Source organism: Hydra vulgaris, chromosome 10, assembly GCF_038396675.1.
Source record: "Hydra vulgaris chromosome 10, alternate assembly HydraT2T_AEP".
Taxonomy (NCBI): domain Eukaryota; kingdom Metazoa; phylum Cnidaria; class Hydrozoa; order Anthoathecata; family Hydridae; genus Hydra; species Hydra vulgaris.
The window spans coordinates 4,301,993-4,328,607 of record NC_088929.1 but is presented as its reverse complement, the minus strand read 5'-3'; the positions used below and the strand labels follow the sequence as shown (position 1 = coordinate 4,328,607).

Sequence of the window (26,615 nt, the reverse complement as noted above, 5' to 3'; positions counted from 1 at the left end):
TTTTAAAAATAAGCAACAAATGTTTACGAATTTTCTTTATAATCTGAAATAAGACAATGCGATACGTCTCTACTTAAATGTTGTAATACTTTAATTAAAACTTTCGTTATAAATCAATTTAAAAAAGTACATGAAGTATACAAGTATTGCTAAAAATAATAAATACAAAAACAACGTTTTAAATACCGAAATACCAGTATTTACGCCTTTTAATACCGGTAATCGAAACTAAACAAAATCGACCGAAATCCCGATTTTCGGTATGCCGGTATACCGGTATTGGATTCCCTATGCATGGCTATTTGTTGCTTGTTTCGCTATTTAAGATTTAACCGGTAAAGTGGATTTGAGTTAACTTTTCCCAGGACAGGTATGATGGAAAAAACTAAACTGTTGTAAAATTAAGTTAACTACAACCAGACGTATTTGCAAAACAGAAATTTAATAAAGTTCTGTAATTGTATTTGTTTCTATTTGTATTTATTATGTTTTTTTAAGAATCTTTTTTTATAAAAAGATTTCTATTTTTTTTACCGTTGTCGGTAAAGAACCATTTGACCTACAATTTTATTAAACAACTGTTGTTGTTTTTTTAACAAAATTGTTCAAATCTAGGGAGTTTACACACCGCTAGTTTCTTAAGCTGTTGTCTTTTTTTATATAAAAGATTTTAAACAACGACTAAAAAACTTAGAAATCAGTAAAAACGGAGCCTTAGAATATTCTGAAAGAGAGGTTGAAATATAAACGTGTTTTAAATGAATGCTTCATTAAACATTTAAGTTTAAAACAAAGTCAGTTTAAATAATATGTAAATTATACAGTGTTGTACTTACAAATATATATTTGATTTTCATAGTAATAAACATCTTGTATACTTTAAATGGATAAACACTTAGGTATGAACCTATTTTGATTTTTGAAGATAATTATTTGATCTGTTTATTTTGAAAGCGGTACTTTGTTTTTAAACAGAGATTTTTAATGGTTTGTGTTTTAACATATGCCCTTTATACCGTTAATTAGCAAAACTTTTTTTTAAAATATTTCAATAATTTTCAACACAACTGCTTTGAATTATTTCACAAATGAAGAGATACCGTTACATTGTAATCATTGTTACCAATAATTTGATTTTTTTCGAAAAAGTGGCTTATGCCACTTTCAAAATAAACGGCTCATTTATTGTTAATATTGTTTTATATGACCATAATTAGTTTTTTTAATAATATGTTTGTAATAATTAAAATTAATAGTTTATTTACATTTTTTATTATTATATTTTAATGTATTAACTAGAAGTATATTTTTATTATTGTACTTTTTATTACTAATATGTTAATTATATTTAGTATACATACATTTTTTTTAGTATACATAGTATTTATTATATACAGAATAGTTTAAGTTAAACTTTAAAAGTTCAAAAATCAAATTCGCGCCATTTATCAAAGCGCAGATGAAAGTTAAAATAAAAAAACAAAAATAAAATAAGGAACAGAGTGGTTTTGTGCGTATATATATATATATATATATATATATATATATATATATATATATATATGTATATATATATATATATATATATATATATATATATATATATATATATATATATATATATATATATATATATATAGATATATATATATATATATATATATATATATATATATATGTTCTATAGAAAAATTATATATACATTTATACAACTTTTCTGAGTTTCAACAACATGTTTTGATTATATAATAATCATCTTTAACAGTTTTATACTTGAAAATAAATAATGTATAATCGAAACATGTTGTTGAAACTCAGAAAAATTGTTAGATTTATTAGATATATATGTAAATTAGAATCAAGTTCAAGTCAAGTCTACAGGGAACTTTCTCAAGATTTAAGTATACAAGTTTTACATTAGATTGTTAAATAAGTTCATAAACATTTTATGTCATCGCAGCAAACATTCGGTCTGCAAAAGACAATTTTTAGGCGTATAAAAAACATCTAATTCCTTTTAAGACGTATTAAAAACGTCTTTTATAGACCAAAGTTTGCTCGGCATAGTTCATAAAAAGGCAAATAAAAAATGTTGCAAAAATTTCAGAATTATTAATAAGAAGTATGCTGTGCTAGAGTCAGCAGTAAATTGAAGTTATTTATCAGCAGTAAAACAGAATATTAAGCAATACCCATAAATTCCAAATTAATAACTTAATATGGTAATTTTAAAGCAATGGTATAGTGATTTTAGCATATTTCAGAATTTACTATGTAAAAACTTAAACTAGACGAATTAAAGTGTTTTGAGCATTAAGAGAAAATCCTTTTACTGCATTTTTTTTAAGATTTAAGAGTTATCTATTTATTGTATCTTTATAACAAATACAGTAAAAGGATGCGACTTTGCTGAATAGATGAGAATGAGTTTTGGTTGATAAAATTGAAAATAATTGCACCTTTGAGCAGCGACCATAATAGTACAGTTAATTCCCAAAGAATTTAATCACTTAAGGACCAAGGGAAATGGTTAGACATAACGAAAGAGATTTGTAGAGAAGAACCAAATGAGGAGAAAGATAATGACGAGCAAAATATAAAAAAGCCACCTTTTCAGATACTAACTTTGTCACGAATTGTATATATAGTTTTCATAAAAACGCCAGTAGTGAATGATAATCCAAGAAGACGTAAAGTAGTAGACTTAGTGAGAGGGTTGCCATTAACTAATATAAAAATGTTGACAAAATTGCAATAGTTGTTTGCAGTAAATACTTGAGTTTCGTTAGAGTTAAAATTCACAAGCTATTGCAAGCCACCAGCTGCTGCAGAAGAGAAATCAGGTTTAAGATCGCCTTTTTGTTCTAAGGGATCAAAAAGTGAAGACTTTATGCCCAGACAGGAGAGTAAAGTTGAGCTGTCAGCAAATAGAGCCACTTTAAGATATAAGATTTTCAGGAAAAATTTTAAGGTAGATAGAAAATAATACAGGACCAAGGATAGAATCTTGAGGTACTCCATAAGTTACTGAAAATGAAGAAGATTGTTATTCATAGTAACGAAGAATGTTCTTAAGAACACTTTTGTAAGACTATGAAAGAAATGTTGTTTGGACCGCAAGCTTTAGAAGAGTTTAAATGAATTTAGTTCATAGAATTTAATTCAGCCCAAAGACCGTCACAAAGAAAATCACAAAAGTTATATTTCATTGTCGTGTCGTTTAACATCTACACATTTATTGTGAGGCTCGGACTGGCCAGGGAGGTTGGGAGATTTTTCCTCCCCCGCCTCTCTGCCATGTCATAATAATCATAATATGCCGTAGCGATTGGCATATTATGATAGATATTTTGCATATACCATATTTTCGTAGGATTCTCAAATAATATTTGGAATCCCAAATATGTGAAAGAGATGATTTGAATGGGGCTTTACAAATGACTAGAAAAAATAATTAAGGTTTTTAAACTTTTGCCAAGAAAAAATTCCGTTTTACAAGACCCTTTAAAAATTGAGCATGGAGTTGAACTTTTTTTACTGCTAGAATGACGGACCATATAGAACAACAATGTTTGAAAGATTTTTAAAGTGATGGACTCAGCTCAGGAAAAAAAGTTTTAAAGAATTTCTATAAACTTTTGGAACATATGGTCTATAGAAATTCTATAGAATTCAATAAAATTTCTATAGAATCTCTGTTAATTTCTATAGAACTTTTTTTTCTACTTTTTATTTTATAGAAAATAAAGTTTTATAGCAATTTCTATAGAAATTATTAGACATTCTATAGAAATTTTATAGAATTCTATAGAATTTTTATAGACCATATGCTCCAAAAGTTTATAGAAATTCTATAGAACTTTTTTTCCTGGGAGTATAAAAAGCATTAAATGACTTGAACTCTCTAAAGCTGTTTAATGATATTTATGTTTCAATTTTTCGAAAACTATTGACCACTATTGAAGAGCGTTCAAAATATTTTTTGAACGCTCTACAATAGCGAATGTCATTCAGAATGATTATTTAACAGTTACAAATATTAAAGACAAATTGGCGATAGCTATAAATGCAACATATAAACCTAAAAAGTGTGTTACAACAAAAGATTCTGAAAAAGATCTCAAAATAATTTAAGTGTATAAAAATACGAAAATATTACAAATAATTTAAAAAAGCTGCTTAATGCCCTATCTTGCATACAACCAACCTAAGTAGAAAGCAAGAGAGTATTTTCATTGTCGTCTAATATCTACACAAATCGAAGACCATTGCTTAGTGACTCATCTCAAAACTGCCTCGCAATTTGAAAAAAAAATAACTTTCCAACCAAATAAATTTAAAAAATGTTTACTTATTAAAGGAAAACTATTTTTTCTCGATATACGTGCATAGATATTTTGTATACACATACAAATATAAATTTCGTACATACATACAAATTTGAAATAAAATAACAAATGCATACAAATTTGAAATAAAATGACAAATTTCGTTTTGTTATTGAATATTAGTTGCAATTGGCGCTTATGCGTTTATTTATTTAAGAAATGATTTTTTCCCAGGAAATTCCAAGGAAACAAGGAAATACAAAGTTAAAAGGTTCAGTTAATCGATAACCTAATATTACACTTTTTTTTACGCTATCCACTCTCTATATGATATCTTTATAATTCAACTACTTCTAACTTTTACGCTAATTTACTGCCCTTCTTAAAACTCACTTACTCTTGGTTTGTGGAAGCGAGTTATGATGCTCACTATTTTTAAATTTTGTAAGTTTAATTACTTAAAAATTTTTTTAAAAAATCGATGTTTTTTTTCCAAATATAACTTTACATAAAGGGGAGTGGAGGTAATCAAATATTGACGTAGTTGTGTAGGAGGGGATCCCTAGAAATTATTTACGTTGTTAACAAGGGGGAGAGGGAAGGTAAAAATCCTTTTTTTTTTTCCTCCTTTTTTTTTTTATTATTTCTAATCTCAAATGATAAAACTAAAAATTAAACAAAATAATTCAATTTTTACTATCATACTAAAATATAGTATATCGAAATCACAATGAAACAAGAGCATATGCATAAAAATAAGCGTAATAAATACCGAAATTAAGATTATGTTTACCAATCAACAAAAATGGTGCCTATTGTAAAGACATTTATCCATTATCATGTTATCTATACATACATTTTTGAAATATAAACTTTTTTTAATGGTTTACTATTTTCTAATGTATTGTCATAAAGTGTATTGTATTGTCAAAATGTATTGTCATATTATTTTATTGTTTTTATTTTTTATATTACTTATGGACTTTGATTAAAAATTATTAAACGATCTAGAGTCTCCAGTTTTAAACTTTTTGAGAGCTAACAAAAATGAATATAGTTTTTTGACTGAAACAAATATTAGTTGTCTCGACAACTCATACTATAAACCTTACGAGTTTAATAGAGAAAAACACAATAAAGATTTTAGTATCCTAAGAATATACATAAGATCAATGAATAAAAACTTTGAGGCTTTTAAACATTTTTATTACTCTATAAACTATCTTTTTGATGTTATTTGTATCTCAGAAACTTTAAATCAACCACGTGTTGGAAGCATGGGAGGCGGCGTTGCAATCTATATTCTTGACAAGTTTGTATTTAAAGCAAAAAAAACTTTTTGTAAAGCAAACAAACATATTGAAACTTTGTGTATTGAAATTCTAAATAAAACTAGTAAGCCTTTTTTAATCTCCTCGAGGAGGTTAATAAGATAAGCGATCGCTTATCGACCACCATGCGGTAAGCAAATTAACTTTCATAATAGCCTTAAAGCAATTATATCGCATATGAGCATTCAGAATAAGCATATTTTTTTCGCTGGTGATTTAAACTTAGATGCTATGTGTTATGAAAAGTTTGTAAGTACAAAAAACTTTTTTAATTTATTACTTGAATTTAACATTATATCTACCATTTTTAAGCCAACGCGTATTACAAAAACTACTTCGTCCGCAATTGATAATATTTTGACTAATAATTTTTTAGATACTCATTTCGAATCTGGCATTTTTATTTCAGATTTCTCTGATCATTTTCCTATCTACCACATTGCGCACGGAGTTTCATCTAACGACGGCAATAAAAAAGTATTTGTTACTAAAAGAAATCTTTGTATTAAAAGCTTAGGTAAACTTAAAAACAAGTTGTACAAAGAGCGATGGGAAGATGTCTATTCCTCTGCAGACCCCAATTGCGCGTTTGACAAATTTTTGAATACTTTTCAAAATGTTTATGACAATGTCTGCCCAAAATTAACCACTGAAATAAAAAACAAACAACTTAAAAACCCATGGATGACAAATAATTTAATAAAATCATCAAAAAGAAACCAAAAGCTTTATATAAAATTTCTAAAATCTAAAAAGGAAATTGACGAAAATGCGTACAAATCATATAAAAAGTTTTATCAAAATAACTTAAAGCTAAAATAAAGTACTATTCTAACCAGCTGGATAAAAACAAGTTTGATATCAAGAAAGCTTGGTCTATTATGAATGAAGTAACTCTCTTGCTTACCAAAAAAAGTAATTATTAACAACAAACTATAACAAGCGAAAAAAATATATGTTAAGAATTTAACAAATATTTTGTTCATGTAGGCGCCTCTCTTGCATCTAATATTGTTCAGTCGACTAAATTGTTTGATGAATACTTGGGAGATAAACCCGCGACTAGCATATCTAATGAAAAAATAAATAAACACGAGTTTAACAAAGCACTATTTGAACTAAAGCGTAACAAGTCATGTGGATATGACGACATTACTAGTAATGTAGCTATCTTTGTTATGGATAGTATAAGTAAACCATTATTTTATTTAATAGCATTTTCATTTGATAATAGTATATTTCCTGATACCAATTACCGCCCTATATCACTATTCCCTGTCTTTTCAAAAATATTTGAAAGGGTAACTTTTAATAGAATTTATAATTTCATGACATTAAATACGCTTTTATACAAAAATCAATTTGGTTAAAAGTTATCTTAATAATAAAAAACAGTTTGTTGTCCTAGAGGAGTCAGGAGCTCTTGAAATTGATTGCGGAGTCCCACAGGGATGGATCTTGGGACCTTTATTATTTTTAATATGTATTTAATATTATTTATATATTTATTTAATATTTTAATATGTATTATATTATTTTATTTTTAATAAAATTTTAATGATATGAATAAAGCTTCTCATAAAATATCGTCAATTATGTATGCAGACGATACAAATTTATTCTACAACAATTCTGATGTAAAAATATTGTTCGAAACAATGAACACTGAACTGGAAAGCTTTAACGAATGGTTTATAGCTAATAAGTTATCATTAAATTGTGAAAAAACAAGTTTTACTCTCTTCCATAAAATAAGACAATCAACTAATCTTCCTTTAAAGTTGCCAAAACAGTCAATTAATAAAAATGAAATAAATCGAGTAAATTACACAAGGTTTTTGGGAGTAATATTTGATGGGAAACTATCATGGAAAAAACTTATTAGTCTTATTGAAGCAAAAATAGCTTCTGCTATAAGTGTATTATATAAATCTAGGGCCTTTCTTGATTATAAATCACGCAAAATGCTTTACTTCAGTCTTGTTCATTGTCATCTCTCTTACGCTAATATTGTTTGGGCTAACACACACAAAACTAAATTAATAAGATTAAGAGGCTACAAAACCACGCATGTAAAGCGGTTAACTATTTAAAAAGATTAGAAAACCCTTCCCGTGTAATGAAATACATGAAAGTGTTAAATATATCAAAACTTAATTCGCTTCAAATATTAATATTTATGTATAAATATAAGAATAACTTGCTGCCAAAAATATTTTCTGATATTTTTACATTGGCGTTTTTACAAAAATACAATCTTCGGTCAAATAGCAACCATAACTATCAATTGAGCAGAGTAAAGTCGCAAGTGTCAAAATTCTCAATTATTAACCAAGGTCCGTCATTATGGAATCAATTAAAAAATAACAATGTAAAAGATTTGAAAAGCACTTCCTCTTTTAAACGACAAATGAAATTGCATCTCCTTAACTTCTGATATATATGCGACTATGTTTATATATGTGTGTGTAAGTATGTTTGTGTATGTGTTTGTGTATGTGTATATATGAGGATGTATATATGAGTTTTTATTCTTCACCTAGTATTTTTTAGAAAAAATATTTTATTGTAAATTTACTAGTATTTTTCAGAAAAAATATTTTATTGTAAATTTACTAAAGCCATGTGGGCTTTAAATGTTATTGTAAAGGGGCTCTATGAAAAGATTGTGGTGACACCAGTCATTCGTATCTTCTTTGAGCCCCTGTCTGTTTTATATATATTCTTTGTGTAACGTAAAAGTTTCATTGTAATTTTATTATTTTCTTTTTATATAAACAGCGAAGAAAAAAAAATTAAAAAAAATTCCTCACAACCAGAGACGTATTTAGGGGAGGGAGGCCAGAGGGTTTGGCCCCGGGCACCAAGTATTGATAGGGCGTCAGCCGTTAGAATGGTTAATTCTTAGAAAATAGTTATATTTCGTTATTATCACGAAAACTTTTATATCATTTTCATGTCCAAATCATAGACCGACTCAAAGACTAAAAAAAAAGTTTTTTGCGGCAAAATTTATTTTTGTTTTTCTGCGCGCGCATATATTTTTTAAAACGAGAATGTTAATATTAGAAATTCATTTTTATAAACATTAAATGTGTTTTGTGTGTATGGTTGAGAGAAGAAAGTAGCACTTAAAAGACGATCAAAGTGAGGGCAACAAGCTGATAAAATACTATTCTTAACTAAATTATTATTCACTTATAATATTTAAATTTCATAAAACAATCTCTAAGCTTTCGAAATTTATAAGCACTTAAAATTTGTCGTGGTTCAAACTTTACATGATAGTAAATTGGAATGAAAAGACCTTGGAATGAAAACCTCAAATGTCACAAACGATCTTTTTTCCAGGAGAGCATTTAAACTGAATTTTATGGTTCCACTAATATATATGACTATCTTTTAAATGTCAAATCATAGAACCGCATTTTGCCCATTGAATCAGTATAACTAATATTATTATTTAAGTATCGATAATTAAATATTAATTAAAAAGTTAATGTGACATTTGAGGTTTTTCCAAAAAATTTGGACTTTTGCTGTTTTTGCTTCAAAATACGGAGAAATTTCACTATAAAAGGAGAAATAAAAACAACAAAATTGATCTTTTTATTTTTCTTTTAGTTTATAAAGTGAAAGAAAAAGATCTTATGAATATTTTTTACTTTTTTAAGTAACAAAAAAAAAAATGCTGATTGCATGTAAATATCATCGTTAATAGGAATTACATCTTTCAAATTCCTTTTTATCCTTGAATGTCTTCTTTTTATATTTATCACTTCAATACAACCAGATAAATAAACATCTTGTTCATTTTTAGTTTCCATTTTGTAAAACATATCGAATACTTCCGTTCTGATATCTGCATTCACTCTTTCAAAACAGTGTAATTTCTTGCACCTAAATTAACCAAGTATACACAATTAAAAAGAAGTTTTTATTTTATTTTGAACAAATTTCTCAAGTAAAACTTGTTCAACAAAAGTTATTAATCAACAAACTAATGGATGAAAAACATGGGATGCGAGGAATGGTGCATGCTTATTAATAGTTGTTGATTATATATATATATATATATATATATATATATATATATATATATATATATATATATATATATATATATATATATATATATATATATATATATATATATATTAGTAGTAGAAAATCACTTAACAAAAATTTTTTCCATTTAACACTGTGTTTCATCAACAAAGATTCATCAGAAATCCAACAAAGATTCATCAGATTTCTGATGAATCTTTGTTGATGAAACACAGTGTTAAATGGAAAAAACTTTTGTTAAGTGATTTTCTACTACTAATATAATTGCTCTGTTCTTTTAAGAACATTGAGCACTCTATTGTGTAGAATACTTTTTAAAGTTGTTTAAATATATATATATATATATATATATATATATATATATATATATATATATATATATATATATATATATATATATATGTATATATATATATATATATATATGGTTAGAATTCAATAAATACGGCTGCGTATAAACTTTTTTTAAAAAAAATATATATATTTTTAATAATATATAATTATTTCGATATTTCGCTAATCTATCGTGATCAGCGTCATCAGGTATTATTAATAAAATAGTTACAAAGAAATCGTTATAGTAAAAACAAACCGTTAAAAAGATAACAATAAAAAGCCAAAATATAATACAAAAAATTTTTCCTCAAATAACTGACGTCAGCAGATTTTATTAAAAAATGGCCCCCAGGTTTTAGTTGTCACGTTATCACCGTCATCCCGATTGAGAACCACATCACCATTTCTTAACTCCTGTCGAACCCTAGCTTTGCTTATTTCGAGTGACTCTCTGATTTTCCGAGTTCGATATTCTGGGGCTACAGATAATGTTTTGGGGTGCAACCAATCAAACTTACCATGGCATGTTTTGGAATGTTCAGTTGCACTCGAACTGGACCATTTTTCTTTTAAGCTGTTTTTCTGGTTTCAACACATCTCGATATCACCTTCTTTTTAGTTTCACCAATGTATATCGAACTGCATGAACATTTTAACTGGTATACGCCAGGATTTGTATTTAGTGGTAGTTTAGTTTTATTGTTGCAAAAAATATTTCTTAATTTGGGAGTTGATGTGAAAATAACCTTTATGTTTTGTTTTAGAAATTCTTTACGAAGTTTTAGACCAACAATTGAAAAAAAAAAAGAATAATAAAGAAAAAAACAAAAAAAATTTAACTTTATTTTTGTGTTACAAACATTCAACCTACCAAAACCTTCACTCTCTTTCATTTAAACTTCCTTATAATTATTAAGTTTATTATTTAATTCTCAGTTTCACAGTTTCTTGTACTTAGTTTCCATTCAAATAAAAAAATAAAACGAATTCTGAAGTTATTTGTAGCAATTATTAAAAAAACTTTCATTGTATTGAAAAAAAATTGATGAAAAATTTACTTACAAGAGATATGTAGATGATTGTCACGCTCGCTTCGCTTCAATAAAACAACAACAAATGTTCCTGAACATTCTTAATGAACAACATCCTGCCATAAAATACACAGTGGAACTTGAAAACAACCTCAAACAACTCAATTTCCTAGATATTAATATTACAAACACAGGCTCTGGAGCTTATGAATTTCAAATACATCGAAAGGAGGCTATTACAAATGTTCAACTTAAACCTAACTCGAACATTAATCCTAACATTATTATTGGCGTTTTCAAAGGATTTTTATGTCGTGCAAAAAGAATTTGCTCTCAAAAACACCTTCAAAAAGAATTTGATTTTCTAATAGACATATTTGTTGAAAATGGCCACGACAAGAACATTCTAAATAATATTACTATAGACTATTTAAAAAACGGTTCAAAAAACACCACATGTCAACCATTAGATACCCAACCCTTTATAAAACTACCTTGGATACCAATTGTTGGTCCAAAACTTCGTAAAGAATTTCGAAAACAAAACATAAAGGTTATTTTCACATCAACTCCCAAATTAAGAAATATTTTTTGCAACAATAAAACTAAACTACCACTAAATACAAACCCTGGCGTATACCAGTTAAAATGTTCATGCGGTTCGATATACATTGGTGAAACTAAAAAGAAGGTGATATCGAGATGTGTTGAAACCAGAAAAACAGCTTAAAAGAAAAATGGTCCAGTTCGAGTGCAACTGAACATTCCAAAACATGCCATGGTAAGTTTGATTGGTTGCACCCCAAAACATTATCTGTAGCCCCAGAATATCGAACTCGGAAAATCAGAGAGTCACTCGAAATAAGCAAAGCTAGGGTTCGACAGGAGTTAAGAAATGGTGATGTGGTTCTCAATCGGGATGACGGTGATAACGTGACAACTAAAACCTGGGGGCCATTTTTTAATAAAATCTGCTGACGTCAGTTATTTGAGGAAAAATTTTTTGTATTATATTTTGGCTTTTTAGTGTTATCTTTTTAACGGTTTGTTTTTACTATAACGATTTCTTTGTAACTATTTTATTTATTATACCTGATGACGCTGATCACAATAGATCAGCAAAATATCGAAATAATTATATATTATTAAAAATATATATATATTTTAAAAAAAGTTTATACGCAGCCGTATTTATTGAATTCTAACCATATTTTAACGTATAACAAGAAAACGACTTTCAAAGAATATATATATATATATATATATATATATATATATATATATATATATATATATAATACCTGCAATCTTTGCCAACAGTTTTTGCAGGAAGATACTTTCCTACATGATTAACATGACCAGCTCCCTTTACTTTTGTAATTTTCTGCTTGCTGTGTTTAATTTTCCTTTTCCTGGTTTTTTCAGACAATTGTGTATTCGAACTTTCCATTATAAACCCTGCAAAAACGTATAAATAAACAGAAAACGACACAAGAAGCACTTTTCATTAATATCAAAGTACAAGTGATTTATACCGCCGTGCATTGGTAAAAATGCGGACATTTGCTGTTTTTAAACAAACCGGTTGTAACTATTGGTGTTTTTAAAAAAATACCTTTTTTTTGACAGTTAATTTAATGGACATATAATTTTAAAATAAATATTTAACTAGAGTCATTACATGGACTCATATATAGGCAACCTAAAAATAACATAAACCCAATTTGCGTAAAAGTGGACATTTGAGGTTTTTATTCCAAGGTCCGGATGAAAATTTTGTTTAAATTAATTAAAGGCCCGGATGAAAACTTTGCGGGGGAGGAGAGGGAAGCATTTTTTGTCGCTATGTTACTGATTGTTTATCAAGTTTATCAAGTTGTTTTTTTTATGTAAAACATGAAAAAATAATATCTTAATAAAAGCAATAGAAGTTAGTGTTTTTTGCTAATGATATGATAATGTAATTATATAATTTATGCGACGATATTGTTTAGGTGCCCTGAGGCACCTAAAGTTTTATGATATTGCACATATTATTATTAACCCTTATTTAATCACTAAAAATATTACATTAGAAATGTTTAATCACTAAAAATATACAGTAGATTAACGTTGGAATAAACCAACAAGAAGTTGAGAAAAAAAAAATGCATTGCTGTAATTTATATATTTAGGAGAAATTTTTCACACCAGAGTATTCCGTTCTTTACTGAGATAGTAAAGTTCTTGCAAATACTGAAGGAAAATTTATCTAAAAGACTTGCTATTATTATTTCTTTAAACACTTCAGATTGTTATAAGGAAAAGTTCTTGCAAAAAAACTAAACTTAGGAACAGCTGGCTCATAAACAAATGAATGCGTTTGTCTTTTATAACAGTTAGTGTTGAAGAAACAATCTCCCATTGCTAAAAGGCCTTCGAAAACTAACCTTTAACATTACAGCATGACAGGCTTTTCAACTTGGAAAGTTTTTCGTGTCTGGACTACCAAGAACATCAATATAAGCCATAAACAGTACTTTTGCTTCCTTTGTTTTACCAAAAACCCTTTTCACATTTTTAGAAATTATTTAACATGGCTCTATATCATGAGATCAATGGGAAAAAATCAGTGATGGGTTGATTTTAAGAAAGAATATTCAAACAAGGAAATTTATTTTTCTAAAGAAAATGTTTGTTTATAAGATTATATTAAGAAGTAACTGGAATTGTATAAATAGAACTTTTACTTTATATTATAGAAAATTGGCAAATTTATATTCAAAAAAAAGCTGCTATTAAACTTTTAACTGCTTTCAAATAATATTTGTGTAATAGAATTTCTTCAGAATGGTATATTTTCATAGACATTTTTCAAACCAAAAATAAAAAATTTTGTTTTGATGATTTAAAAGCTATTAAGTATATGTATAGTATAATAAAACTTTAGGTACCTGGGGGAAGGCCATATATAAGTGTTGTGCTAAAAAAATTACCTTTTATACTAGTCATCACTAGGGTAATATCTTTAAGAAAAATTTTGGTTGTCCAGATTCTAAACAATTTCGCACTTTATATAATTTTTCATTTTATATTTCATTTTATTTTATTTGTGCATGTTTTTATTTATTATTAAGTATGCATATTGTTATGTATGCATATCTTTATTTAAATTTTTAATAATGATTTTTAATGTATACATTTGGTTTAAAACAATGTTTGAATATATGGTTTATAATAATTTATAATGAATTAATTTATGATTTATAATAAGTTGTTTATAATGATTATATGGTTTATAAAAATTTGTTTTAATTTTAGTTGAATTGATAATTGTTTATAATGATTATAATGGTTTATTAAAATGGTTTTGTGATTTAAAAGTAAAAAAAGTTTTGGTACTAATTTTTATAAATTTGGTATCAGCAAGTTACATGACTTGTATAACAGAGGTGTCAGGAAGTTTCATGATACAGCGATACAACATTACAGTCAGGGGAACTGCTAGGATTTTTTGATGTTTAGATAAGACACTTTTAATCATTGTGCAAACTTGCAATTCAAGTATGTTCATGCTTATGTGAAAAAATTTTTTACATAAATTTACATAATTTTACATAAATTAGTAATAAATTTAATAACATTTTTTTTCTTTTTTTTTGCTACCTTATACTAAATTAAAATTTATCAAGAGGTTTATTTAAACTTTTAAAACTATCTTTAGGCATTTGAAAGTTATGATCATCAAATGTTTACAACCTCGTCTTTTTGATGATATAGATAGCATTTAATGAGAAAGCCATAGGTTCAACAGTGTAAGATAAGGGATAGGTGCTAAGAAGTGTACACACATCAACTAAAGGTTTTTATTTTGCCAGGCACTCTTTTAATTAAAAAAAAATTGACTAGATTTTAAACTTTGAGTTTACTGGATTTTAAACTTTTACCAAATTAAAAAATAATAATAATTCTTGTATTGCAAAATAAGAAACTCCTCCTTTTTGTAACTAATCATTACAAAGTTACTAAACTCTATCCCCTTCCCCTCCCACCACTTTTGTCTAAAATAGTTTGTGGACAACCCTTATCTGAAACATCAAAAAATCTTGCTGGCATTTCTCTTTACCCAATTCAAAGCCAATTTAAAATTACGCATTTAACTAATTTAAAACAGAGTTTAAGATAAGAGTAGTAAAATACTTTCTTAAAAAAACAATTTTTCCATTTATAGCATTTAACTTTTTTTTGAAGAGACCATCACTTGAGTACCATCCTATAAGCATTCTAATAAATATGATAATCTTCTCTTTTCTTAAATCTAAAGACCATTCTTAAAAAGAAAACTGTTATCAAGCATTGCTGTAATGGTAGTGGTACTTATAGACCCAACTGTGTCAATGTTTAAAATTTTTTGGACAAAATGATACCTCATTCGTGTAATTGAATATCTGGAATGTGTTGAAACCCTAAAGAGGTTTAAAGAAGGTTATTAATTTTTTGTTTAAATTAATTTTAAAACTTATTGGAATGAGGATTTTTTAATTCAATTTGTACAGGTAAAAGACAATTGGTGAGACATGATGTCACAAATATGGTAATACTGTTACTTTAATAAAGTTATATTAGATTAGTCTTTTTTTAATTTAATAGCTGTATGGTGCTTTTCGAACAAGAAATTTTAATATTAGACATATATGACAATAACGCATTGACTATACGTGCCACTCTACTTTATGAGATGGCATTGGTGCGGTCCATGTGTGGCTATAATACTTATAGCATTAAAACCATGCTAAATCAGAACGAATGCTACACTAATTTTTCAAATGTAAGTTTCATGTAGGCCACTAGTGGAAAGCATATGTGAAACATGGTTACCACTCTCCTTTGTGGGTTGGTATTAGTGTGGTCTATGTATGGCTATAAAGCTTTGACCACTGAAAACCACACTTAATAAGAGCTAACATCATATATTTGTGCGTAAAAGTTTAATTCAGGCCATGTGTGAGAAGCATATGTCAGTCATATTTACCACTCCTCTTTAATGGTTTTAATTCCTGCTTTTTATTTTTATGTAAAATTTATGATTTTATAGTTTAATTTAAATTTGTTGATGGATAACACCTCTTAAAATAATTCATTACAAAATCGGCTTAAACAGACTAATAAAATTACTAAAAACTGCAAGCTACATTATGTGTTTTGCATATATGTGGAAATTGATCATCAGATTATATATCAATCATCAATTCGTTTATAATTTCACACTTTTTCACTTATACACACTATGACCACATGTGAACCATGTATACCTTTTTTTTCATGTTAAGATAAAACTTTATACATCCAAAAAATTAAAAGTACCTGAGTTTAAGTAGTGGATGATTCACTTAAAACTATATATCAATGATATATTTGTAAAGGAGATTTTCTTTGATATAAGTTTTACATAATCAAATTAAATTCAAGGAATATCTTGATAAACAGAAGATCTTGCTCTGGGTTACATCATAACAAACATCTGCTCTGAATACTTACATTGTGGTAAGAAAGAATATTTGAATGCGGTAAGAAAGATGTTTTCATTCTTGAAAAATTTACTTGTTTGTGTGGAACACCTAAAGAAAATGAATCATTAGGTTTCCAAAACTGTCATTTATTTAATTTCAATTGGATAATGGTGCTAATTTTGTGTCATTAATTTAGACATTTACTAAGTAAAGTGAGATGAAGAAAAAGTAAACAGTTGACAGAAGACTTAAAAGAATAAGTAATCAGTTGACAGAAGACTTTAAAGAATAAGTAAACAATTGACTGAAGACTTTAAAGGATAAGTAAACATTTGACAGAAGGCTTTAAAGGATAAGTAAACAGTTGACAGAAGACTTTAAAACTTTAATTTGTATGAGTCATGAAAAATTGAAAGAAGGAGAGAAAAACTAGATTAATGAAGATATTTTAGACATAAATTAACAATAAAAACGACTTTGCTGACTATAGATTCACAATAAAAGCAACTTTGCTGACTGTAGATTCACAAAGTATTGTATAAGTTGGTGGAACAAGAAATGATAACTCAAGTAGTATTTGTAGAAAAAAGAACATAATGCCTTTAAACAATGATCTCAAGTTTGTCAGCTAGAGCCGGTCCAACTGCATCTACAATGCTTTTTTAAACCTTGTTTCAGAAGTAGGAATATAGCAAGCACTATAAAGAGAGACAACATTAACATATTCTAACTTAGCAACAATCAGGTATGGTTTTCATAAAAGGTAAGTAATTAAAAACACTCAGAAAAATCAAGGACTCAGTAAAAGTGTTGTCATTCATCAACATTATTGTGAAAACTGTTAGCAGTAAATAACAGAGTTTTATTTTAGTTAAAATTCAGTAGCCATTGTGAGAAGTCACAGAAGGTGATCCAAGAAAAATAAAGTTGAATACCCAAATCATCTTTATTATGTACTTCATATCCCATTTAAAACCACATTTGAAAATGTATATATATTCAGTTTTTAAAAACATTAATATTCTAGGTTCTAACCATTTACTAATTCTAGGCTTAAACATAAGTTGTTTTGATTTTTCATGTACAAAACTTTAAATAGTATGTATAAAATTTTTTTTTATGTTTAGAAACAGATATTGACACAACGTTCACACTAAACGATGTCATAGAAGTTTTAGGTTTTGGAAAATTTCATGTAAAACTTACTGTAGCTGTTGGACTTACTTGGGTAATTTTTTTCTATTTAAGTTGAGTAGTAAATTTAAATATATATAAAACTAGTTTAACATTATTTATAATATTTAGATGGCTGATGCTATTGCTGTTACTTTGTTGGCAGTACTAGGTCCCTCAATACAATGCTATTGGAACTTATCTGAAGAAGAAGTTGCTGCGGTATCAACGGTAGTCAATTAATATCTTATTAAATAAATAAATTTGTTAGAAGTTCACAGAGTCCAATTCACAAAGCTTTATTTTATATCTTGAAGAATAGTCAAGTTCATAGTACTTGTTTGTCTCTTAAAGTTATGTTGGAACTGAAGTTGTCTACATCTTTGTGAACAAGATATTTTCCTTTGTAGACTCTTTGCTTAATAAAATTCATATATAAAGTTAATAAAATCAACGCTTTGCTCTTTTTTCATTTCTTTTTTACATGTTTGCTCTTTTGCATTTCTTTTCGTGCAACTTATTCACATTTTCATAATAATGTTTGAGATTTTTTTTTAAATCCCTAAATGTACCATTTTGTCATCACTTATCATAACTGTTGATAATTTGTTTAAAACCAATGTTCTAATTTAGCATTATTATTTTGCAGTCGGTTGATATTTTTTTAGCCAGGTTACATCTTTAATTAGAGTACAATCATTTTCTAGAACAATCCAACTATTATGCTTCTTGTATTATGCTGCATTATTGCTTCATTTTAAACCCCTTAAGCATCCCATATCCTTTATTCAAAATTACCTAACTTCTATTGGGATAGTATTTTCACCAATTTTGCTTGCTCCTTAATTTGATCATCCCAAGTTTTTCCTAGACTGTGGGTTTCTTATTCTATACATAGTTCAAAACTAATTTCTGATGGAAGAGGGTTCAATCGAGTGTCAATCATCTTATAATTTTTCAAAAAAAACCCAACACTCACACACTCCTCCAGCTCTTTTCTTATCAAGCCAAAAGCATTGAAAATCGATCATTAATTTTTAATTAATGATCAATTTTCATTAATCTCTGAAATGTTTTATTGCATGTGTCACTTATGTGGTATTATGCAAAATGGCATACTGCTTAAACTCACAAATGACCAAAACATTTTTAATTTCCCTTTGTTTTTCTGTTAAATTTCTATTAACAAGTTAATTTATTTTTTATCTTTTTTAACGTGGTTTCAACCAACCATTTTCCACCCATCTTTCTATCTCTTTGTTAAATTAAAGTATCTGTTAGGAATTTACTTTATACTGTGTGACAAAACTCTCTAATTGCAATTCATGTTGTTTTCATTTATGTTGAACAGTCTACTTTGTTCCATTAAAATATGCATGAAAATCTTCGTCTGACATAATAATAGATCTTTTTTTTGTATCCATTGAAACAAAACCAAACTCTTTCCATAATGCAGGTGCTTTTTTTTTTTTGAAATCAATACTTTATTAGTAGTTAATTTTTTCTGATATAAATTTTTGCTTTCTGAACCATTTTATATGAAGTAATACTTCACTTCCAACCTGTTTTTCAAAAAAGTACATGCACTAATATGTACAATGTACATGTACTATACGTATTAGAAGCACCATTAATTGCTTATGATAAGCAAAATCCAGCAATATGCTCAGTTTTTCACATCAAAAACATTTAATTTTCCAATATTCCTTTTTTTTTTTTTTTTTTTTGAAAGACAGTTTCAACTATTATATCTAGGGTTATAGCATTCTCTAGGACTTAAACCATTAATGGTTTAAAAATGATTTATTTTTATATAGATTTCGAAGATGAGTGTTGACACTTTTGCGTAATTTAGCAGATCCTGCAATTTGATTCCAAAAATTTTAACTTGAGCTTGTAACTGTCATAATAATTTCACTTGGCTTCATTTTCCAATTACAAATGTTCGTGCAGTAACTCTTTTTTTTTAACTTAGGCTGACCACAGAAGTTAAAGAAAATTGATTGTGTTAAAAAAAAAACAGATTCCATTTCATTTCATCTTTGATCCCTAAGCAGCTTTTAAAAATTTAAAACTACTTTAAAAACTTTAAAACTATCCATTGCAGACACATCAAATTATTTAGATTAAAATTCAAAAAGAAAATTAAAATTTTTTTTTTTGTTTTTTATACTCTTTGCATTAAGTAGCAATAAATGTTAAAGGATCAATACAAAGTAGGTTTTCTTTAAATTATGCCCATTTTATATCTATATTATTATCTCCTTAATATCCTTAAATATTTTTTAATTTCTTTTTAACATCAACTTTTTTTGTATCGATTTAAGCTATAGAGTGTTTTATATTGTGGACTACTATATATTTTGTTTCCATTAATATTTGATATTGTGTAATTATTAATAATTTTAGTTTTCAAAGTTTATTTTAATACATGTTTAAACTTCGCTATTTTCTTTTTTTTTTTAAATTTTGTTGTCTTTGTTACAGTGTGTATTCATTGGAATGTTTTTTGGTTGTCCGTTTTGGGGTTTTGTTTGTGATAGATTTGGCAGAAAAGTGGTGAGATTTGTTTTGTCTTTTTTTTTTTACAAAATATTTTTAGAAATCATTATAGTTAAAACAAATTTTAAGTTTAATTTTTAACATATAGACTATAACTATAAGTGTGATTTGGATTGCCTTATTTGGATTAGTCAATTCCGTTGTCCCTTACTACATGTGGTTACTTGCTTCAATGACTATTCAAGGTTTTGGGGTTGCTGGTGTAGGACAGTCGTGAGTAAATACTTCTTAAATATGTTAACATCTACTTTTATACTTGTAAACAAGTTAATAACAATTGATTTTTATTTGTTTGTTTAGAGTGACCCTATATTCAGAGTTTTTGCCAGCTTCTTATCGGGCATCAGGAGTTATCTTTATAAATGTAAAGTTTAAGTTAATTTTTAATTTCAATTACACAGTAGCGATTTTGATTGATATTTAAAAATTTTTTATTGTGAACATCTTAATTTTATAGGTTTTTTATGTCATTGGTAATATTTTCTCAGTGCTTCTTGCATATTTTACATTAAAATCTTTTGGTTGGAGAATGTTTACACTTCTATGTGGTTCACCAATAGTTATTGTTTCTGTTTTTATGTGGGTGAGTGTGTGTCTGTATAGATATGCTTTTTCAAATTTAACATGATTTTAAACATGTTTAACGATTACAAACTCAGTGAAGTTTAACAGAAAATTTTTATACAGATTATTGTTAGTTGATAATTTAATAATAATAATATAACAAATAAATTGGTTATAAAGAAAGTTGTTAAGTTATAAATAAATTGCTGACATAGTTCATATAAAGTTAAAGTTTAGATGAAAGGGTGCCAATCACCTTTTTCGAAAATGTTTACTCTCACTCAATAATTGTGTTCAATATAATAAAATGATGATAAATTTCTATAGTTAGTATTTTAAAATATTTAGTGGTTTCTAAAGACCCTTGAAAATGAGATATTTTGTTTTAAAAAAAAATCATTTCAAAAGTATATCAATTTGTATGTCAAAAGAAGCAAAATAGAAATTTTTTTTACCATGAAATCAAAAACTAATTTTATATGATTCTTTTTAATTGTGTTCTGAAGATGTTTTTATTGTTTTAAAAGATGTTTTAAAAGATGACTATTATCCTTAAAATTTGATTTAATATCCCTTCTTTTAAAATCCCATTTTCTGATACCCATGATGACATATCTTTGAAGACGTTTTTTTTTAAATCATTAAGATTTGTGTAATGTTTAAGGGCAGTGAACAACCTCTCAATTTAGTTTTTATAATCTAATTTTTGAAATCCAGTGTCATTTTAATATATAGAACACAATTAGGGTTAAGAGTAAACATTTATAAAAGTGTGTTTTTAATTGGCACCCTAATAAAGAGGTTATATTTCGAAGTTGATTTTTTTCTAGTGGTTACCTGAATCACCTAGATTTTTGGTTGCTGTTGGAAAATATAAAGAAGCTTTTAATATTTTGAAAAGAGTTGCAAAGACAAGTATGAAAGATTTACCAGAAGGACATTTGCATTCACATGATAACGTTGTAAGAATTACTCTATTTCTATTTTTAAATGTATTTATAATAAAATTATAAACACATTAAGTTGTAAAATATTTTTTCAAGTCAATAATAAATCTTTGCATTAATACTAATTTTGTCTTACCATTGGGCTCATGGTCATTATAGTGTTTTTCAAAATCCATCTCTCTCTCTTCCTCTTCCCTCTACAGTTATCTGTTTTGAATTTTAAAGTGTACAAATTATATTTAGACAGTGCTAACCTTAATCAGCAAAGAAAAGTTGCCAGATGCTTTGCCAGAACTTTTTTATACAAATTTTTCCACTTGCCATTTGGTTTAAAAATATAGGGTTTTTTTTGGTGGAGGTGATTTTAAAAACTGTTCTATTTTGTTGACCTTGACCCCACCCCAGGTAAACTAAATTTATTAGTATATAAATTTATTATTGATCTTAAAAAAGGTTTTACAATATAAAAATATTATTAAGTTATAATTTTTGACAATATAAGATATTATTTTGTAATGAATAAATTAGCAATAAATTTTCATTTTTTTATGAACTACTAATAAAAATCATTAATGCACTTATAACTGTATAAATGAATATGGCTACAGGCTTGATAGTCAAGTCTGTAGTCAAAACTACAGGCTTAAGAAATTAACACATAAACAATTGCCCCCTCATTTAGAAAAAAAACACCTAAAATATTAGAAAGCAAAAGATGATGTGTGTTAAATTGTTAATTTTAACACACATCATCTTATGTTTGCTTTCATTAAAGTTTTTTAAAATAAGGAAATTTTTTTTTCCAACAACATGCTTAAGTTTTATTGATTTTTTTTTTTTTTATAACAACATTGTTTAATTTAAAGATATTTTAGAAATGTTTTACAAAGATAAAGTCTTTAAATGATTTTTAATGAGGTTTTAAATTAAATTTAATTACAATGTGGTACCTTGAAATACTCAACTTATGTAATTTAACTTTTAACAATGCAAATATGAGTTACTTAAGAATATTTCATATTGAAATTATTTATATTGAGTTATTTGCGTTATGCTTTTTGGTTACGCAACAAAATTTCATAACCAGGCCTGTAACAGCATTAACAGACGAATAAAAAGAAAGAACTGGAATAATTAATAAAGAACAAAAAGAACAGTAATTCAGTGAAATGTTGCTAAACGTAAACACATAAAGAATAGTCTATGGATAAACAGTACTTTGAATATCATAAAGATTTTGTTTTGAAGATCACAAATATTTGATAAGATTTGTGATCTTCAAAGATTGTAATTTGGTTACAATGATTGTTTTTTACGTTTTAAGTACTAAATTATAGTTTAAATTGTTTAAAGAGTTTGACTCAAAAAAAGTTTTTGGATTCAAACTCTATGTGGCATTAACAATTCACACCTAAGACACAACAGACACCATCTATGTTTTATGATACTTATACTTACTGTGAGAGCTACATAGAAATGCACAGTTTGGGAATCTTTATTACTGGCTGACCTCAGAATCATTATACTGAGTTTAACAGTTATCGGAGATAATTTTTAGAGCTGATTAATTTTATTTGGAGATTGAGTTGCATGTTTATTATTTATCTTAAACAAGAAGCCTAACGTAGCCTTTAACAAGAATATAACCAGATGCATTTTATATCTGCCTAAGATGAGTATTTTTTGTTGAAATATCATTTTTACACCTTTTTATAATGTAATTAAAAACTTGAATGTTGTAATTAAGAAACATAAAATGTAATTGAGAAGATGAAAGTTGGAATTGAGAAACGTAAGATATAGTTTAGAACATGAAAGTTGAAATTAAGAAACTCAAGATGTAATTGATAACATAATAGTTGTAATTAAGAAATGTTTGTAATATAGATTCTCAGAACTAGGTTCTTTGCTTTTTTAATTTTGTTGCTTAATTTACCTTGTAATTAAAGATTGGTTCCTAATTTGGCCAAGGTGGCCCTATGGGTTGGTTTTCAATAAATAATAATATACTATCAGTAAAGTAAAAAAGTGATGAAAAAGGAATTTGCGGTTTTGGCATAAACTGGAAAAATCCTATCTGTTCTTAGCTTTTTTTGCTTGTAAAAAATTCATTTGAGAAATCAGAGTAATAAATAAAACACAAATAATTTATTTAAAAAAGAATAAAGACTTAAATTGAGTTTAAACAATGTCATTAAAAATCAATGTAATATTCAGTTAAACACCAACTTGGGCATCTTCCATATTTAAAATCGTTGCATAATGTTTTGTAGTATGTTAAACAGTACATGCACAATCACCTCCTATTATTATATTTTTTGCCGCAGTCCCAATTCTTTTCAAATACTGTACTCATTGTTTCACAATCCTAGCCCTGAATACAGATGAAATGCGAATCACATTTTTAGCGTTACTTTCAATTTTAGGCCAGATTGTTATTAATTTTAGGCCAGATTGTTTTTAATTCTAGGCCAGATTTACCCTACAGTCCAACATTGAACTATAGGGTCCTAAACATTACAACTAAGCTGAAGAATTTTTAAATACCCTTTCCAAACGAGCGTAACATGAAGCATTGTCTGTTACAATGACCAAATCCTTTAAAAAATGTATGTTTGCACCATTTGAAGCAGGTATTTTCATTATTGCTCTTCTTTCTTGTTTGGCATGTCCTGGCATTTTTCTGCAAAATGGTTAAAATTTGTTTCACCCAACCAAACTATTTGATGATCATTAGTGATTTTGTTAGTTTGTTGATGTTCCTAACATATTCAGCTCTTTTTTGTTTGTTTTGATTACTGTTTCTTTTAGAAATTTTCTTGTGCACTTTTTTTAATGAAAACAATCTGCCTTGAACTTCAGTGAATTTTTTTGGTTTAAACCATCTCTTCCGATAAAATTTGAATTTCCGCTGCAAACCTAATTGAAAGCTAACTTATATTTGATCCCTAAATTTTGCACCCTTGTCACCCAATCATCATTTTGCTTAATGCATTTAGCAACTCTTCTTCTGTCATTCGGTGATAATAAAGCGTAATGTTTTTGTTCAACTTGTTTGGTTGTATGTAGTTTATGCCAACAAATTGGACAAGTTGGTTCTGCGGGTGTAGGCTATTTAAGTGAAATAAATGCTCACACAGATTCAATTTAATAGCAGACTTTCGGGTCATAGTGTATTGACATTATATATTGAATTGACATTATATATACATGTTCTGCGGATGTAGGCTAATTAGGTGAAATAAATGCTGACACAGGTTCAATTTAATAGCAGACTTTCGGATCATAGTGTATTGACATTATATATACAGTATTGGACAAAACATTTGCAACCAACATCAAACAATACTAAAAAGTGTTCCTAATTTTACATGTCTTTAAAACGAAACGAACTATACTACCACAGCAAACAATTCAGGAGTCTGGAGTCATAGCATGCCATGACATGAGCAATCAGTTGGCAGGTGACAGCACACAGGCAGAATTTCGTTGACAAGTGCCATTTTGCAGCGGACAAAACAAGTGCAACTTTTTTGGTTTGTTTCATTTTCTTAAGTCTGGTTCGTGTCAACGTCACAGAAGTTTTTAAATAATTAAAGGAAGTATCCAGAAGTTTCCAGAAGTTTCCAGAAGCATGCAGAAGCTTCCAGAAGTTTCCAGAAGAAGCATCTGGAAGCATCCAGTAGCATCCAGAAGTGTCCAGGAACATCCAGACGCTTCCAGAAGCATCGAAAAGAAGCATCTAGAATCTTCCAGAACAGGTTCACACAGGTTCATTTTACGATATAAGAGACATGTAAATCGACATGTAATTCAGTCAGTATATGGCAGTCAATCAGTCAGTATTATCAAAACAGTTTATCAAATTGAGTTTTATCAAAGTGTTTTATCAAAGAACATCAATACAAGAAGTGAAATACAACAAGTGTTTCATTACATCAATACAGTCCACATCCAACCAAGGCGTTGTGTTCCACATAACATTATTGTATCATCACAAGGTAAATGTAACACGGAAAACGCCTTGATTTACGTTACTGCCATAAGACCGTGAAGCATGGTGGAGGCAATGTAATGGTCTGGGGGTGTTTTTCTGCTAATGATCTAGGTCCAATACATTGAAACGATGGAATAATGGACCGTTTCATGTATAAAAATATCCTGAAAGATGTTATGTTACCTCATGCTGAATGGAATATGCCAATAAAATGGGTTTTTCAGCAAGACAACGATCCGAAACACACTGCAAAAGTAGTCAAGCAGTGGATTCAAGACAACCACCTCTCGGTGATGGATTGGCTGCCTCAATCTCCGGATCTCAACCCTATCGAGAACCTGTGGAGATCGTCAACCGCAGAATTAATCGTGAATGTGTTCGTAATAAGGATCAACTGTTTGAACAAATCCAAAAGGCCTGGGCAGCAATTCCACAAAGTTTCATTGATCACCTGATAGAATCTATGCCTCGAAGATGCAAGGCTGTGATCGACAACAAAGGATTCGCCACGAAATATTGATAGCGAAATACAGCTTGGTCAACATTTTGTCGAGTTGCACTTGTTTTGTCCAGAAGGAAATCAACTTTTTTAATACTTTTGATTAATTTATTAATTTTCGTGTACAAATAATGAACTTTGCGATGAATTAAACTTGAAGAACTTTGTCTCTAAACAGTTACATAGTTATTTCTCTAAATTGAAAAAATGCAGCACTTTTATATAAGAAACTACATTAGCATTATTTGGTTGCACTTGTTTTGTCCGATACTGTACATAGTGTATTGATA

General features: G+C 27.7%; 1 protein-coding gene and 1 long non-coding RNA gene across 7 annotated transcripts in view; one reads left to right on the top strand and one right to left on the bottom strand.

Moving 5' to 3' along the window:
• The first annotated feature begins 752 nt into the window (after positions 1-752).
• Positions 753-26,615, top strand: part of LOC100204635 (synaptic vesicle 2-related protein) — a 40,379-nt gene continuing 14,516 nt past the window's right edge. The window contains exons 1-9 of one of the 5 annotated variants that reach the window (XM_065807108.1): positions 814-899; positions 15,630-15,667; positions 17,711-17,811; positions 17,889-17,987; positions 20,244-20,315; positions 20,407-20,531; positions 20,619-20,682; positions 20,776-20,901; positions 21,713-21,844. In XM_065807108.1, the coding sequence (XP_065663180.1) occupies positions 17,889-17,987; positions 20,244-20,315; positions 20,407-20,531; positions 20,619-20,682; positions 20,776-20,901; positions 21,713-21,844 (618 nt within the window). In that variant the 5' untranslated portion in view covers positions 814-899; positions 15,630-15,667; positions 17,711-17,811. Of the gene's footprint in view, positions 900-5,842; positions 5,909-8,720; positions 8,807-15,324; positions 15,559-15,629; positions 15,668-17,710; positions 17,812-17,888; positions 17,988-20,243; positions 20,316-20,406; positions 20,532-20,618; positions 20,683-20,775; positions 20,902-21,712; positions 21,845-26,615 lie in introns of those variants that run through there. The other 4 variants (XM_065807107.1, XM_065807106.1, XM_065807110.1 and 1 more) reach the window with 4 other exon arrangements.
• The window catches only part of LOC136085739 (uncharacterized), a 48,438-nt gene continuing 31,136 nt past the window's right edge, over positions 9,314-26,615 (bottom strand). The window contains exons 2-3 of one of the 2 annotated variants that reach the window (XR_010641150.1): positions 12,396-12,552; positions 9,314-9,559 (exon numbers count right to left, since the gene is read on the bottom strand). This is a non-coding gene — a long non-coding RNA (uncharacterized LOC136085739). The remainder of the gene's footprint in view (positions 9,560-12,395; positions 12,553-26,615) is intronic. The other variant, XR_010641149.1, reaches the window with a different exon arrangement.